Here is a 14,731-nt window from a genome sequence, read left to right as displayed (position 1 = left end):
CGGGCGGACCGGGCGGGCCAAATTCCCTTCCCCGCGGCGGCGCCTGCTGCCCCTCCCCTCCCTCCCCGCCGCCTCCTTCTTGCCGGGAAAGCGGGAAGAAAAAGCCTCCCTGGCTAAATGGGATCACGCTTCCTTCCGGTTTCGATCTGCCATTCCTCGCCTTCGGGAACCTCGGACTACGGGCGAGCGGGCTTTTTTCCCCTAGAGCGGAGGTAGGCAAACCTTGGCTCTTTTATGACCGGTGGACTTCAACTCCCAGAATTCCTGAGCCAACATGGCTCAGCTTGGAAACCTCTCCCTTTCCCCTCAGCATGGCCGGCTCAGGAATTCTGGGAGTTGAAGTCCACCAGTTATAAAGCAGCCTAGGGCAGGGGTAGGCCACCTTGGCTCTTTTGTGACTCGTGGACTTCAACTCCCAGAATTCCTGAGCCAACATGGCTCAGCTTGGAAACCTCTCCCTTTCCCCTCAGCATGGCTGGCTCAGGAATTCTGGGAGTTGAAGTCCACCAGTCATAAAGCAGCCTAGGGCAGGGGTAGGCCACCTTGGCTCTTTTATGACTTGTGGACCTCAACTCCCAGAATTCCTGAGCCAGAATGGCTCAGCTTGGAAACCTCTCCCTTTCCCCTCAGCATGGCTGGCTCAGGAATTCTGGGAGTTGAGGTCCACGAGTCATAAAGCAGCCTAGGGAAGGGGTAGGCCACCTTGGCTCTTTTATGACTCGTGGACTTCAACTCCCAGAATTCCTGAGCCAACATGGCTCAGCTTGGAAACCTCTCCCTTTCCCCTCAGCATGGCTGGCTCAGGAATTCTGGGAGTTGAAGTCCACCAGTCATAAAGCAGCCTAGGGCAGGGGTAGGCCACCTTGGCTCTTTTATGACTCGTGGACTTCAACTCCCAGAATTCCTGAGCCAACATGGCTCAGCTTGGAAACCTCTCCCTTTCCCCTCAGCATGGCTGGCTCAGGAATTCTGGGAGTTGAAGTCCACCAGTCATAAAGCAGCCTAGGGCAGGGGTAGGCCACCTTGGCTCTTTTATGACTCGTGGACTTCAACTCCCAGAATTCCTGAGCCAGAATGGCTCAGCTTGGAAACCTCTCCCTTTCCCCTCAGCATGGCTGGCTCAGGAATTCTGGGAGTTGAAGTCCACCAGTTATAAAGCAGCCTAGGGCAGGGGTAGGCCACCTTGGCTCTTTTATGACTTGTGGACTTCAACTCCCAGAATTCCTGAGCCAGAATGGCTCAGCTTGGAAACCTCTCCCTTTCCCCTCAGCATGGCTGGCTCAGGAATTCTGGGAGTTGAAGTCCACCAGTTATAAAGCAGCCTAGGGCAGGGGTAGGCCACCTTGGCTCTTTTATGACTTGTGGACTTCAACTCCCAGAATTCCTGAGCCAGAATGGCTCAGCTTGGAAACCTCTCCCTTTCCCCTCAGCATGGCTGGCTCAGGAATTCTGGGAGTTGAGGTCCACGAGTCATAAAGCAGCCTAGGGAAGGGGTAGGCCACCTTGGCTCTTTTATGACTCGTGGACTTCAACTCCCAGAATTCCTGAGCCAACATGGCTCAGCTTGGAAACCTCTCCCTTTCCCCTCAGCATGGCTGGCTCAGGAATTCTGGGAGTTGAAGTCCACCAGTCATAAAGCAGCCTAGGGCAGGGGTAGGCCACCTTGGCTCTTTTATGACTCGTGGACTTCAACTCCCAGAATTCCTGAGCCAACATGGCTCAGCTTGGAAACCTCTCCCTTTCCCCTCAGCATGGCTGGCTCAGGAATTCTGGGAGTTGAAGTCCACGAGTCATAAAAGAGCTGAGGTTGCCTACCCCTGTCCTAGTGTCCCCATTCCGACAGCCTCTCTCTCTCCCCCCCCTTTAAAATGTCTCCGGCGTTCTCCCCCCCCCGCTCCCATTTCCTGCAAGGAGCCCACTGCTGTCAAAGCTCTCTCGCCCCTCGACTTACGACCACAATGGAGCCCAATGTTTCTGTGGCTTAAGCGCCACAGCCACGTTGCTAACAATTGCAGGGATCCACTTAACGACAGCGGCAAGAAAGGTCACACAAAACTCACTTAACTGTCTCGCCTAGCGACAGAAATGTTGGGCTTCATACTTTTGCTCGTCAGTAGGTTCGCCCAAAGTGATCGCATGATCTCGGGACACCGTGACCGTTGTAAATACGAGTCGGTCACCGGGAGGCTGACTTTGGATCCCGTTTGACCCATGTGGATGCTCCAACGGTCGTAAGTGTGGAAAATGGGCTTAAGCAGGGCTTTTTTTGCCATAGAACGCTCAGAACGGAGTTCCAGCACCTTTTTTGGATGGAACCTTGTAGGGTAAGTTCTGGCACCTTTTTCTTTTACAAAAAAAGCACTGGGCGTAAGTCACTTTTTTCAGTGCCGTCATGACTTTGAATGGTCGGTAAATGAACTGTTGTTAAGTCGAGGACTACCTGTACTCATTGCACAGTCATGAACTAAAAAGCATCTCTGGGTAGGGAAATCTACATGAGAAAACAGCAATCACGTTTTCCAGCCTCTCTCTCCCACCCACCCCAGTAGCTTCTCTCTCTTCCCACAGCAAAACTAAAACATTTTCTTGAAAGAAAAAATTAATAATAATAATAAGTTGGAAGGGACCTTGGAGGTCATCTAGTTCAAAACCCTGCTCAGGCAGGAAACCTTATACCATTTCAGGCAAATGGGGATTCTTCTTTTAACCCCGTTAGGAAGATCCTACTTGTGAGAAATGACGCAGCTTCCTTCCTCCATCTTGTAAATGCCAGTGCCATCAGAACTCACTCACTCACTCCACCCTAATTTTAATCATGGTTATTTTCTTGCCCTCTTATCCTTCCTACCACAGCAAATGCAAGAGCCACCCGTATCAAAGGTCTACAACATGGCTTTGACCAGATGGAAGTGATGGCAAATAAACAAATTCATTTCATGAGTTACAGATAGAAGCATCACGCATACGCCTGGAAATTCACGATACCAAAAAGGAGGGAAATCATCTATACTTTTAAAAGGATACAGCCTCAGAAAATAGGGTGTTCCATTGGGAAGAGTGTGTGTGTGGGGGGGGAACCCAATTTAATTAATTAAACCGAGGGAGAACTCTAGCCAAATTTCTGAAAAGTTGGCTAAAAGTTAAGATTTTGGAGGGAAGAACATGCGTATCTCATTTATTAACTTTGGATGGAGTACACGGAGGTATTTGTGTATTAATCAGTTTTACACCATTATCGTTTTTGTAGCATTTGTCTGGATTCTGCCATTCTTATTCTGTATTGCGGGACAATCCTGGACAAGATTTTCTTCTCTTCTGTGGGACACATCATGAAATACTTTTATATGACTCTTGGATGCTTTTTTTGCAAGGCTAAACATTCCCCACCAGCCTCAATTTGTTTTCGTGGGACAACTGATAAACCCTGTTAGCCTTCATTAGAACAATCCCAAACCGAATCTCTTAAATTGGGCAGAGGAATCAAGGTTGGTCTAACAATGTTTGGATGTGTCTTTGGTGAAGACTTCAGTAATATGTGTGTGTGTGTGTATGTATGTATGTATGTATGTATGTATGTATGTATATGTAGGTCTTGGTGTATTTGGGTCTTTTCCCGTGTAGGATTGAAGGTGTCTTGGCGACGTTTCGGCGAGGTCACACTCGTCATCTTCAGGCTGGTGTCTTTGGCTTCGCACAAGCACGAAGCCGAAGACACCAGCCTAAAGATGACGAGTGTGACCTCGCCGAAACGTCGCCAAGACACCTTCAATCCTACATGGGAAAAGACCCAAATACACCAACACCTACATACCTGCACCCGTGAGAATCTACGAATACACACACACACTTTCCACAATATATGTTTATATTTCTCCCAAGTGGAACTTTTCTGGGATTGAAGATGACGTCCCATTAAAATGGTTCCGTCCCGTGATACAATTTTTTTCTGTATGGATCAGCCCTTTCTATATTCCATACATTTATGATCCACGGAGCTCATGTAAAGTCACATTTAAAAGTCCTGATAGTCAAGAGTTTATACATACTTCAAGTGTTTCTCCCAAAATAAAATCTCTCGTGGGAAACAAGGGCATAAGTTCAAAGGGCCATTTGAGACTTTGCTGACTCTGGGCATTTTTAAGGTTGGCCCATGAGGTTTCTTTTAGGTCTGATGAGTCTATTCTTCTCATGGAGTATTTCTCCACAGACCACATATTTCTAGTTACCCCCATGAGGGTCCCTTTTTTTTTCAGAAGAACATACTGGAGATGACAGCTTCCGAGTTACGGTTTCTCTGTTGTGTGGATCCATGTGGTGAAAGATAATTTGAGTGGTTGAGGTTTTGCCCATTATCTGCGCACTGATATCGTTTTTCTCCTGTGTGAATTCTTTTGTGTTTGATAAGGTTCGCCTTCTGAGTGAAGCTCTTTCCACACTCCTGGCATTTGTAGGGTTTTTCTCCTGAGTGGACCATTTTGTGGCGAATAAAATTACTGTACTTACGGAAGCTGTTCCCACACTCTATGCACCTGTAGGGTTTCTCCCCTGTGTGGATCTTTTCATGGCTTCTGTGCTCTGAACGCCCACTGAACTTGTTCCCGCACATCCGGCAGGTATATGGTCTCTCCCCATTGATGTCTCGTAAGGGCATCCTTATAGTAAAACGTCTTTCCACACTCTGTGCATTTTTAAGGCTTCTCTCCCGTGTGTTTTCTCTTATGAAATGCGAGACAACTGCTAAAATTAAAACCTTTTCCGCACTCCCGACATTTGTATGGTTTCTCTCCTGTATGAATCCTTTTATGGCAAATAAAATAGTTGCTGCAACTGAAGCTTTTTCCACATTCCTTGCACGTGTGCGGTTTCTCCCCTGTGTGGGATTGCTGATGTATTTTAAGGTAATCGCTCTGCCTGAATCTTCTTCCACACACCGGGCATACATATGGTTTCTCCCCTGTGTGGGATCGCTGATGTCTTTTAAGGTGACCACTTTGACTGAATTTTCTTCCACACACCGGGCATACATATGGTTTCTCCCCTGTGTGGTATCGCTGATGTGTTTTAAGGTAACCTCTCTGACTGAATCTTCTTCCACACACCAGGCATACATATGGTTTCTCCCCTGTGTGGGTCCGTTCATGTATGATAAGCCTATTTCTCTGAGCGAATGTCTTTTCACAACTCAGACATTTATAAGGTTTCTCTCCTGGGGGAATTTGTGGGGAGAAAATAGGTAACCGTTTCTTACAGACATCCGTTCCACACTCATATGGTTTCTCTTCTTTATGTGAAATTATATGACCGCCAAAACTGAAATTTTCCTCACAATTTATAAATGTATGCGGTGTCTCTTTGGCGTATGATGGGCAACGTAAAGCAAGGCAGGAGGCAGAGCTGATACTTTCTCCATCCTCTTGATATTCATATTGTTTCTCTTCAGTCCTGCTTGTAGAATATCTAGTGAATTCAGAGTTCTCTTTGTCTCCTTTGACACATCTGAGATATTTCCCCTTTTCGTCTTCTTGGTGAGCTTTCTGGGTTTGAAGGCTATGGACCTCACTGTGATCAGAAGATATCTTCCCGCCATTTCTTATGCAGCTTCTCAAAGCCTTTTGAAATGTGCCTTGATTTCCAAGGATCCTTTCTTGAGACTTGATCGTATGTGATATTCTAAGGTGCTTGTCATTCTCATGCTCCTGCCCATAAGCTAATTTGAAGGAAAAAGAAAAAAAGTTAATCTCAAAAATTGTTCACAAATAAAAAGAGCTGGAGATGTTATTTGGGTATACGCAAGATTTTGCTGGTTTCCTTGCAGGCCTAAAAAAAAAACTCCTAGGTTTGGTTTTACTTATAGCTCTGGCTGAAAACACCATGTTCTTTTGACACTTCCCCACTTTTTATTTTTCATCTTACACACTATTTTATTTGCCACGAGTTTATTCGTGAGGAAAAAACAAATTCCTGAGGAATTTCTGCTTTTTCCTCACAAACAAACATGGCTCTTGGATTGTCTAAAGAATGAAAGATCAGGAGCAAGGGGAGATCAACACCAAAATGGAAAAATAAGAAACAACTTCTGGAGGCAAGTTGTTCCTCTGATTAATTGTTTAACTATCAGGAAATTTTTCCTTAGAATACACTAGAATAACAGAGTTGGAAGGGACCTTGAAGGTCTTCTAGTCCAACCCCCTGCTCAGGCAGGGAACCTTATACCATTTCAGACAAATGGCTGTCCAGTCTCTTCTTAAAAACTTCCAGTGTTGGAGCATTCACCACCTTTGGAGGCAGGTTGTTCCACTGTTTAATTGTTCTAACTGCCAGGAAATTTCTCCTTAGTTCTAGTTTGCTTCTCTCCTTGATTAGTTTCCATCCATTGCTGCTTGTCCTGCCCTCAGGTGCTTTGGAGAATAGCTTGACTCCCTCTTCTTTATGGCAACCCCTGAAATATTGGAACATAAGAAGAATACAAACACTGACATCCCCTAAACTCTGCAGAAGATATTGCCTAGCCTGGTAACGAAACGTTGGGAAACCAACCCACAAGCTCGGAGAATGAACGCTTCACCCTCAAAATATTCCTTTTCTGATCTGATCTATTACCTGGTTTTTAGGGTTGCTTCTCCCAAGATTTCAAATCTCACATATTACTTTTAATCCAATTACAATTTCAACCTAATGCAATTCCTCTTGCTATTATTTCACTTCTTTGTTTTGAGTACTCCTGTGAATACTCCTAATAACAAGTGGTCTGTCCAAGATGGGAGAAATTGAAAACCATCACCACAGCATTGGTCAGATAGAAAAATCAGGTTTAGGCTCAAGCCACTAGAGCAGGGGTAGACAACCTGGGCCCTTTTATGACTTGTGGACTTCAACTCCCAGAATTCCTGAGTCAGCCATGCTGAGGGCAAAGGGAGAGGTTTCCAAGCTGAGCCACGTTGGCTCAGGAATTCTGGGAGTTGAAGTCCACGAGTCATAAAAGAGCCAAGGTGGCCTACAGATGCACTAGACTAGAGTATTATGTGTTGGGACCGGAATGACCTGGGATGAGCCCAAGGCTGGCATGGTGGCCATGAACTCCCGAGCTGACTCTGACCCCACACACAGAAAAGGCAACTTAGAAGTCCCCCCCACCAAGTCCATAAATCTGGGGAACTCTACCACCATGCTCCATGCCTGGACTCGGACTGATGACGGATCTGAGCAGTTTTAATCCATTCAACTATTAACTTTGATTGGAGAAAGGAGCTTTGAAGACAACACAGACTCACCCCCAATAAACTGCGCCTGTCTTTAACAGTGAAGGAATCCAGGGCAGAAAAAACATTCCTGCAGCCAAGAAGGCTCCACACCCACTTGCCCCACTCAGGTGACCCTGATGACACAGGTAAACCTCCAAGTGGCCTCAATGACTCTCTGAAAGAATGCAAATGACCAGCTGCCTGCAAGGAGTATTAAATCCTTCTGTTTCCCCATCATCCAGTCAGAGCTGAAGAAGCTTCTTGGATGAGAAGCGCAACGTCTTCAAAGAAAAACAAGAAGGTCCAGCTGCTTCCTGAAAAAAGCACCTTTGGAGAAAATAGTCAAACCAGTGGAACACTGTGCTACCCAACCTCAAACCCAGTAAAGGTACAGGTTCCCCCGCACATGCATGCTAGTCGTTTCCGACTCTAGGGGCTGGTGCTCATCTCCGTTTCAAAGCCGAAGAGGCAGCGCTTGTCCGAGGACGTCTCCGTGGTCATGTGGCCAGCATGACTAGACGCCAAAGGCGCACGGAACGCTGTTACCTTCCCACCGGAGTGGTCCCTATTTTTCTACTTGCATTTTTACGTGCTTTCGAACTGCTAGGTTGGCAGAAGCTGGGACGAGTAACAGGCGCTCACTCTGTTATGCGGCACTCGGGATTCGACCCGCCAAACTGCCGACCTTCTGATCGACAAGCTCAGCATCCTAACCCACTGAGCCACTGCGTCCCTTTTGAAGTACTAGGTACCGCTCTATAAAGCCTTAGTAAGACCACACCTGGAATTACTACATTCAGTTTTGGTCGCCATATTATAAAAAAGATGCTGAGACTTTGGAAAAAGTGCAGAAGAGAGAAGCAAAGAAGATTAAAAGGCTAGAGACTGAAACATATGAAGAACAGTTGCAGGAATTGGGCATGGCCAGTCTAGAGAAAAGAAGGACTAGGAATGACATGATAGCAGTGTTCTAGTATTTGAGGGGCTGCCGGAAAGAAGAGGGGTTAGGGTCAAACTGTTTTCTAAAGCGCCAGAAGGCAAGACAAGAAACAGGGGATGGAAACTAAGCAAGGAGAGAAGCAACCTGGAATTAAGGAGAAGTTTCCTAACAGTGGGACGCGGTGGCTCAGTGGGTTAGGATGCTGAGCTTGTCGATCAGAAGGTCGGCAGTTTGGCGGGTCGAATCCCAAGTGCCGCGTAACAGAGTGAGCGCCTGTTACTCGTCCCAGCTTCTGCCAACCTAGCAGTTCAAAATGCAAGTAGAAAAATAGGGACCACTACGGTGGGAAGGTAACAGCGTTCCGTGTGCCTTTGGCGACCAGTCATGCCGGCCACATGACCATGGAGACGTCCTCGGACAAGCGCTGGCTCTTCGGCTTTGAAACGGAGATGAGCACCGGCCCCGAGAGTCGGAAACCACTAGCACACATGTGCGGGGGAACCTTTACCTTTACCTTCCTAACAGTGAGGACAATTAACCTGTGGAACGGTTTAACACCAGAAATTGTAGGTGCTCTATCCCTGGAGGCTTTTAAGAAGAGACTGGACATTTGCACAGCCACTTCTCTGAAATGGTGTAGGTGTAGGTCTACTTCAGCAAGGGGCTAGATTGGAAGACCTCCAAGGTCCATTCCAACTCTGGTGCCGGAAACATCTGAAATAATAATAATAAAAAAACCACACTTGGACCCATGTGCAACTCACCATCCTGGAGGCTTTCACCAACCAGGAAGGGCAAGGATCTGAAAAGTAAGTAGCTGCCTTGACAGCCCTAAGGATCCTGACCCCTTCCTCAGGTCCAACGTGATCAAGGAGGGACGGGTGATCCTGAACAGGGCCCTTGGGTCACATTCTGCAGATGCAATAAGGCCAAAGAAATAGTAGTGTTTCACCACAACCTAGGAAACTGGATAGCTGTAAGGCAGGGGTCTTCAAACTTGGCGACTTTTTAAGAATTGTGGACTTCAACTCCCAGAATCCCTCACCCAGCCAGGGCTGGCCGTGACTAGGGGGGCTTTCGCCCAGGTTCGCCTGGTGCGCCAGTTACGGCCCTATCTGGACTGGGATGCCCTGTGTACGGTCACTCATGCGCTCATGACCTCTCGCCTGGACTACTGCAATGCTCTTTACATGGGGCTTCCCTTGAAGACTACTCGGAGGCTCCAACTGGTACAGAATGCGGCCGCGAGAGTTGTCTTGGGAGTTTCCCGGTACTCCCATGTTACACCTTTGCTCCGCGAGCTACATTGGTTACCAGTTGTCTTCCGGGTGAGGTTCAAGGTTTTGGTTATGATCTTTAAGTCCTTACATGGCATGGGTCCGGGGTACCTCGAGGACCACCTGCTGCCGGCGTCAACTCCCCTCCGCCCTGTGCGTGCCCACAGAGAGGGCCTCCTCAGGGTGCCTCCGGTCAGGGAATGTCGACTGGTGGCCCCCAGGGGGAGGGCCTTCTCTGTGGGCGCTCCGGCGTTATGGAACCAATTGCCGGTTGAGCTCCGGATGGCATCGGACCTTCGCTCCTTCCGGCGCGGGCTGAAGACCCATTTATTTGAACTAGCTGGTCTGGCCTGATGGGGAAAGATTAGGGCTTTTTAATGGGTCTTTTATTGTTTTTATTGTTATTGTAATTTTTAATTGGGTATTTGTTTAATTTCTTTTTAATTTTTGTATTGTTATTTATATATGCCCTGTTAACCGCCCTGAGTCCTTCGGGAGAAGGGCGGTATACAAATTTAATAAATAATAATAATAATAATAATAATAATAATAATAATAATAATAATAATAATAATAATAAGAAGAAGAAGAAGAAGAAGAAGAAGTTGAAGTCCACAAATCTTAAAAGTCGCCAAGTTTGAAGACACCCTGCTGTAAGGAAATGGTGCCACAGGGGTTCAGGGCAGTATCGTCTGCGCCTAAAGTTGGTTCAGGTTATCTGCTCCTCAGTCAAATCACAATAAAAGTTCAGTTGAGAACAGATCTTGTGAAGCATCCACCCATTTTTGCATTTATTTACTTGGGTGTTGGGGGAGAAGGAAACAAAGGCACAATATCCCTTCTTCTTGCTAGATTAGGTGCTTTCTTGAGCACGCATGGCAACCAAAGACTTTCCACCAATACCTGAATCCAGAGCAAAACAGGTCCTTACCCAGAGTGGCCACATTCCTAGAATTCTCCAGCATGACATCTCTGTATAAAGCTCTCTGGCTGGGATTCAGCAGCGCCCACTCCTCCTCTGTGAAACACACAGCCACCTCCTTAAAAGATACTAAGCCCTGAAAGTCAAAGGATATGTTCCTCAGCAGAAGTCCCAGAAAGTTTCCTTCCAGCTTTCCAATACCCCAAAGATGAGTTTTCCAAGAGAGAAAATGCTCCTTTTCTCACATAAAAGGTAAAAAAGGTAAAGGTTCCCCCGCACATGCGGGCTAGTCGTTTCCAACTCTAGGAGCCGGTGCTCATCTCCATTTCAAAGCCGAAGAGCCAGCGCTTGTCCCAGGACGTCTCCGTGGTCATGTGGCTGGCATGACTAGATGCCAAAGGCGCACGGAACGCTGTTACCTTCCCACCGGAGTGGTCCCTATTTTTCTACTTGCATTTTTTACGTGCTTTCGAACTGCTAGGTGGGCAGAAGCTAGTAACAGGCGCTCACTCTGTTATGTGGCACTCGGGATTGGACCTGCCAAACTGTCGACCTTCTGATCGACAAGCTCAGCGTCCTAACCCACTGAGCCACCGCGTCCCTTTTCTCACATACCATGTACTAAAAATAAGCTTTGCAAGAGAAAAATACTCCTTTACACCAACCCACGCCAAGACCCCTCCCCTCCACCAATCCACCTCCCAAGGACCCTGACCTGATATAACCTCCATCACAAGCCTCTCACTGATGACTCACACCCGACCCATCACAAGACCCTCACTTGACACACCCACACCTGAATCCCTTATAAACAGAACAATACGGACATGGACACCCCCTAAGCTCTTCTGAAGACGTTACCTAGCCTGGTAACGAAACGTTGGGAAAGCAACCCACAAGCTTGGAGAATGAATGCTTCGCCCTCAAAATAAACCTTTTCTGATCTGTTAACAGGTTTTTATTATTGCTTCTCCCAAGCGTTCAAATCCCACGTATTACTTTTCATCCGAATGCAGTTTCAACCTAACGTGATTCCTCTTGCCATTATTTCACTCTCTTGTTTTGATCAGCTGTGAATACTCCTCGTGACATGTGAATAAAAGCGAACAATCAAAAGGGCTGATTCCTCTGTTTGCACATCCCTAAGTTGGTTGTGATGGAATGCAGTGGGCTGGACTCTAAAAGTTTCGAACCTAGCAGAAATGGCAAAAATTTCAGCATATTTGAAAGATCAATGGCAACAAAGATACATTTCGGAATGGAGAAGATGGATTGATTATATTCAGAATAAATATGGGACTAAAATGTTTTATTTAGCATATGAATGAGTATTAGAATTTAATAAGATGTATTATTACTTGACTATGCTTAATGGGAGTTAAAGTGCGATAGGACTTAAAGTATATTCATAGTTAGCTTATTCTAGCTTAGGTTTGTTAGATGCAATACCCTGTATTCAGCTCTAGGAAGTCGGGGGAGGGGGAGGGGGAGGGTAGGGCGGGGTTTCTATGGGGAGGTGGGGGGAAGTTGGGGGGAGGGGGCGGGAAGGGTGGGTTTTCGGGGGAGGTGGGGTTAATTTATGTTTAAAATGTATTGTAAAACTTTTCAATAAAAAAGGGCTGATTCCTCTGTTTGCACATCCCTAAGTTGGTTGTGATGGAACACAGTGGGCTGGGTTCCCAGGAGGGAGGGGGAATCCATTCCAGAGAAATGAGAGACAACTGAGTCCCGATATTTTACGTGGTGAGAAAAAGGGTGAAGACAGCCCCTCCCTAATAACACTCAGCGGACATGGGAGCTGCCGATAACCAAATGCTTAGTCTGGCAAGACTTTTATCTATAGGTGAGGCAACAATAAAGAAGTCGGCTTGGAGAATCATCCCGTGTCATTCATTTTAAATACAGGGCCGCGATCTATTGTAGGCGCAAGAAAACGTAAACACTCCACCCATTCCATTTATGAATTGGATTGCTCAGTATGTCGCGCTTAACAACACCCATCTTGGAGGCAAGATCTGCCGCCGCTTCCGGATGTTAACGCTAGACCTCCTCGTCTTGATCGGCGCTGGATCTCATGATGAAAACAGATACCCAAATGACTCCTCCTTCCGACAAAGCTTCCCTACCTGAGCAGCTGCGGATCTACCACCAGGAGGATTTTGATCCTGCTCAGAGAGGCTTCCCCATGACTGCTGCGTAGATGAACGGGAGAGACCTTCTCTCACCTCAGGCGTTTCCAAGAGCACCGGCTTCCAGGGCTCCTGCATCTGAAATAACAGCCAGGATGACAAGAAGAACAAAAGTTAAAATGACGACGGAATACTGGAACCAGGGGATTCTTCTCTGCCTCCAAAGCTGGCGTCAAGGCTGCTAACATCGAACATTATTGCTTGACAAGAGATGAAGAAGTAGCCATTTCAAATGTTAAACTTGTGCATTGGTTGAAGAGATTGAGTTTAAGGATGGGGGGGGGACGAGTAGGATTGCACTTTCAAGGCCAGTTCTAACTAAAGAAGATAAGACCTTGGCGGGTTTTCTAAGGGAAGGGAAACTGGATTCTTTAAATTGATTGGAGAATTTGATTAATGACAAAATTAGAAAGGTGGAGAATTGTGTTTTAATATATTGTGCGAGGGGGGCGGCGCGGAGATTTCAGATTCCAGCTTCCTTCGAGCAAGCATTTGCCGGTGTAGCGAATAAATGACTTTTAAGGTAAACAATGCCTCAGAGTCACTTGAAAAGCCCAGATGTCAGAAACTTGACAGCTGGACTGCATATTATACCCATAGGTGAAGGTGCAAATTCCCTTGGGATTCACCTCCCTCCTGTGGAATTATCTGGACGGGAAAACAGCACTCTGGGCCTGAAAGGGGAGGGAAACCAAAGACTCTCCTACTGTTACGACGTACATTTGAGGCGGGCAAGGAAATTGGACCGTCCTCCTGAGGGGATCCTCCCAGGACGGAGCCTCTCACCTGCTCTCTCTGCTCCTCGGCCTGGCTCAGCAATAAGCCTTCGGCCAGGGCCACCGCCTGGGAGTAGCTCTCCACTCCGCACTCCCTCAGCCAGGCCGCCATCTCTGGGGGCAGCAAGGCCAGGAACTGCTCCAAGATCACCAGGTCCATCACTTGAGCTTTGGTGCTCCTTTCGGGCTTCAGCCACCGATGGCAAAGCTGCTGCAGGCGGGTGCAGTCTGCCCGGGGCCCCACCGACTCCTGGTAGACAAAGGTGCAGAAGTGCTTGGGCTCTGAGACTGCTGGTGGCTCTTCGGGAGGCAGGTTCTCCAGCCTGGCTCTGGCCTTGGCCTCCCCGCCCTCCTTGGGCTCGGCGGCAGGAGAGCTCGGGGCTGCTCTCCTCCACCCACTGACTCCCGACCTTGGCAAGTCCATCTTCTGGGCCGAGCAAGCCAAGCTTCCCCACGGCACCTATTCAGTTCCTCTCCTTCTCGGACACGTCTGGCAAGGATCTCCTCAACTGCAGATACCCAGCATGCAAACACAGCGAGTGGCGTTCCAGCTCCCTTTGCAAGACCCACCGAAGAGTCCAAAGGAAAGGTTAAGCAATTCCCACCTGAAGGAGAAAGGCCTCCGAGAGGATCTCCTTGGTCAATTCCATTAATCAGCTCCCCGTGATAAGGGCGCCTGCTCCTCATGCCACACAGGGCCCCCAACCCAAATGCACACCAGCCAGTGGTGTCTCCACTTCTGCTGGTCCAGCCTCCATATCTAACTTGAGAGAGTCAGTGTGTAGCAGTATGTAAGGACCTTGGGAGCCAAAAGCAAGGCAGCTGTCAGCCGGACTTTCAACCGGCTTTTTTTTTTTTTGAGAATTGCTTGCTATCGGCTGCCATGGAAACAGGGTGGAAGGGCTTAGGTATCTGGGGTGGGAAGAGTGGTGAAGTGTGAGCGTCTCTCCTGAGAACTAGAAGGGAGGTTTTTTACTCGTGAGCTATGGCACTGCTGAGTTAGTTTACACTTTTCCAAGGCCAACCAATGGTAAGGCCACACTTGGAATCCTGCATCCAGTTTTGGTGGCCAAAATCTAAAAAGGATGTTGAGACTCTAGAAAGACCGCGGAGAAGAGCAACAAAGATGATCAGGGGACTGGAGGCTAAAACATATATGGAACGGTTGCTGGAACTGGGTATGTCTAGTTTAATGAAAAGGGACGCGGTGGCTCAGTGGGTTAGGACGCTGAGCTTGTTGATCAGAAGGTTGGCAGTTTGGCGGGTCGAATCCCGAGTGCCGCGTAACAGAGTGAGCGCCTGTTACTCGTCCCAGCTTCTGCCAACCTAGCAGTTCGAAAGCACGTAAAAATGCAAGTAGAAAAATAGAGACCACTCCGGTGGGAA

At 47.6% G+C, this 14,731-nt stretch overlaps 1 protein-coding gene across 2 annotated transcripts; it reads right to left on the bottom strand.

The window, feature by feature from the left end:
* Positions 1-3,841: 3,841 nt before the first annotated feature.
* On the bottom strand, positions 3,842-14,442 carry LOC308661238 (uncharacterized protein). Of its 2 annotated transcripts, XM_081316149.1 has the most exons (4): positions 13,356-14,438; positions 12,507-12,647; positions 10,390-11,573; positions 3,842-5,707 (listed from the first exon to the last, which is right to left on the bottom strand). In XM_081316149.1, exons 3-4 carry the CDS (start codon positions 10,421-10,423, stop codon positions 4,689-4,691), a joined length of 1,053 nt encoding a protein of 350 aa, XP_081172275.1. In that variant the 5' UTR covers positions 10,424-11,573; positions 12,507-12,647; positions 13,356-14,438; the 3' UTR covers positions 3,842-4,688. The 2 variants fall into 2 exon arrangements, with proteins under 2 accessions (XP_081172275.1, XP_081172276.1); XM_081316150.1 differs by lacking the exon at positions 10,390-11,573 and having other exon boundaries at positions 5,571-5,707; positions 13,356-14,442.
* Positions 14,443-14,731: the final 289 nt, after the last annotated feature.

This window comes from Vipera berus (assembly GCF_964194415.1).
Source record: "Vipera berus genome assembly, chromosome: 2".
Taxonomy (NCBI): Eukaryota; Metazoa; Chordata; class Lepidosauria; order Squamata; family Viperidae; genus Vipera; species Vipera berus.
The sequence above is the reverse complement of the archived record's forward strand: the minus strand, read 5'-3'. Positions and strand labels throughout refer to the sequence as shown.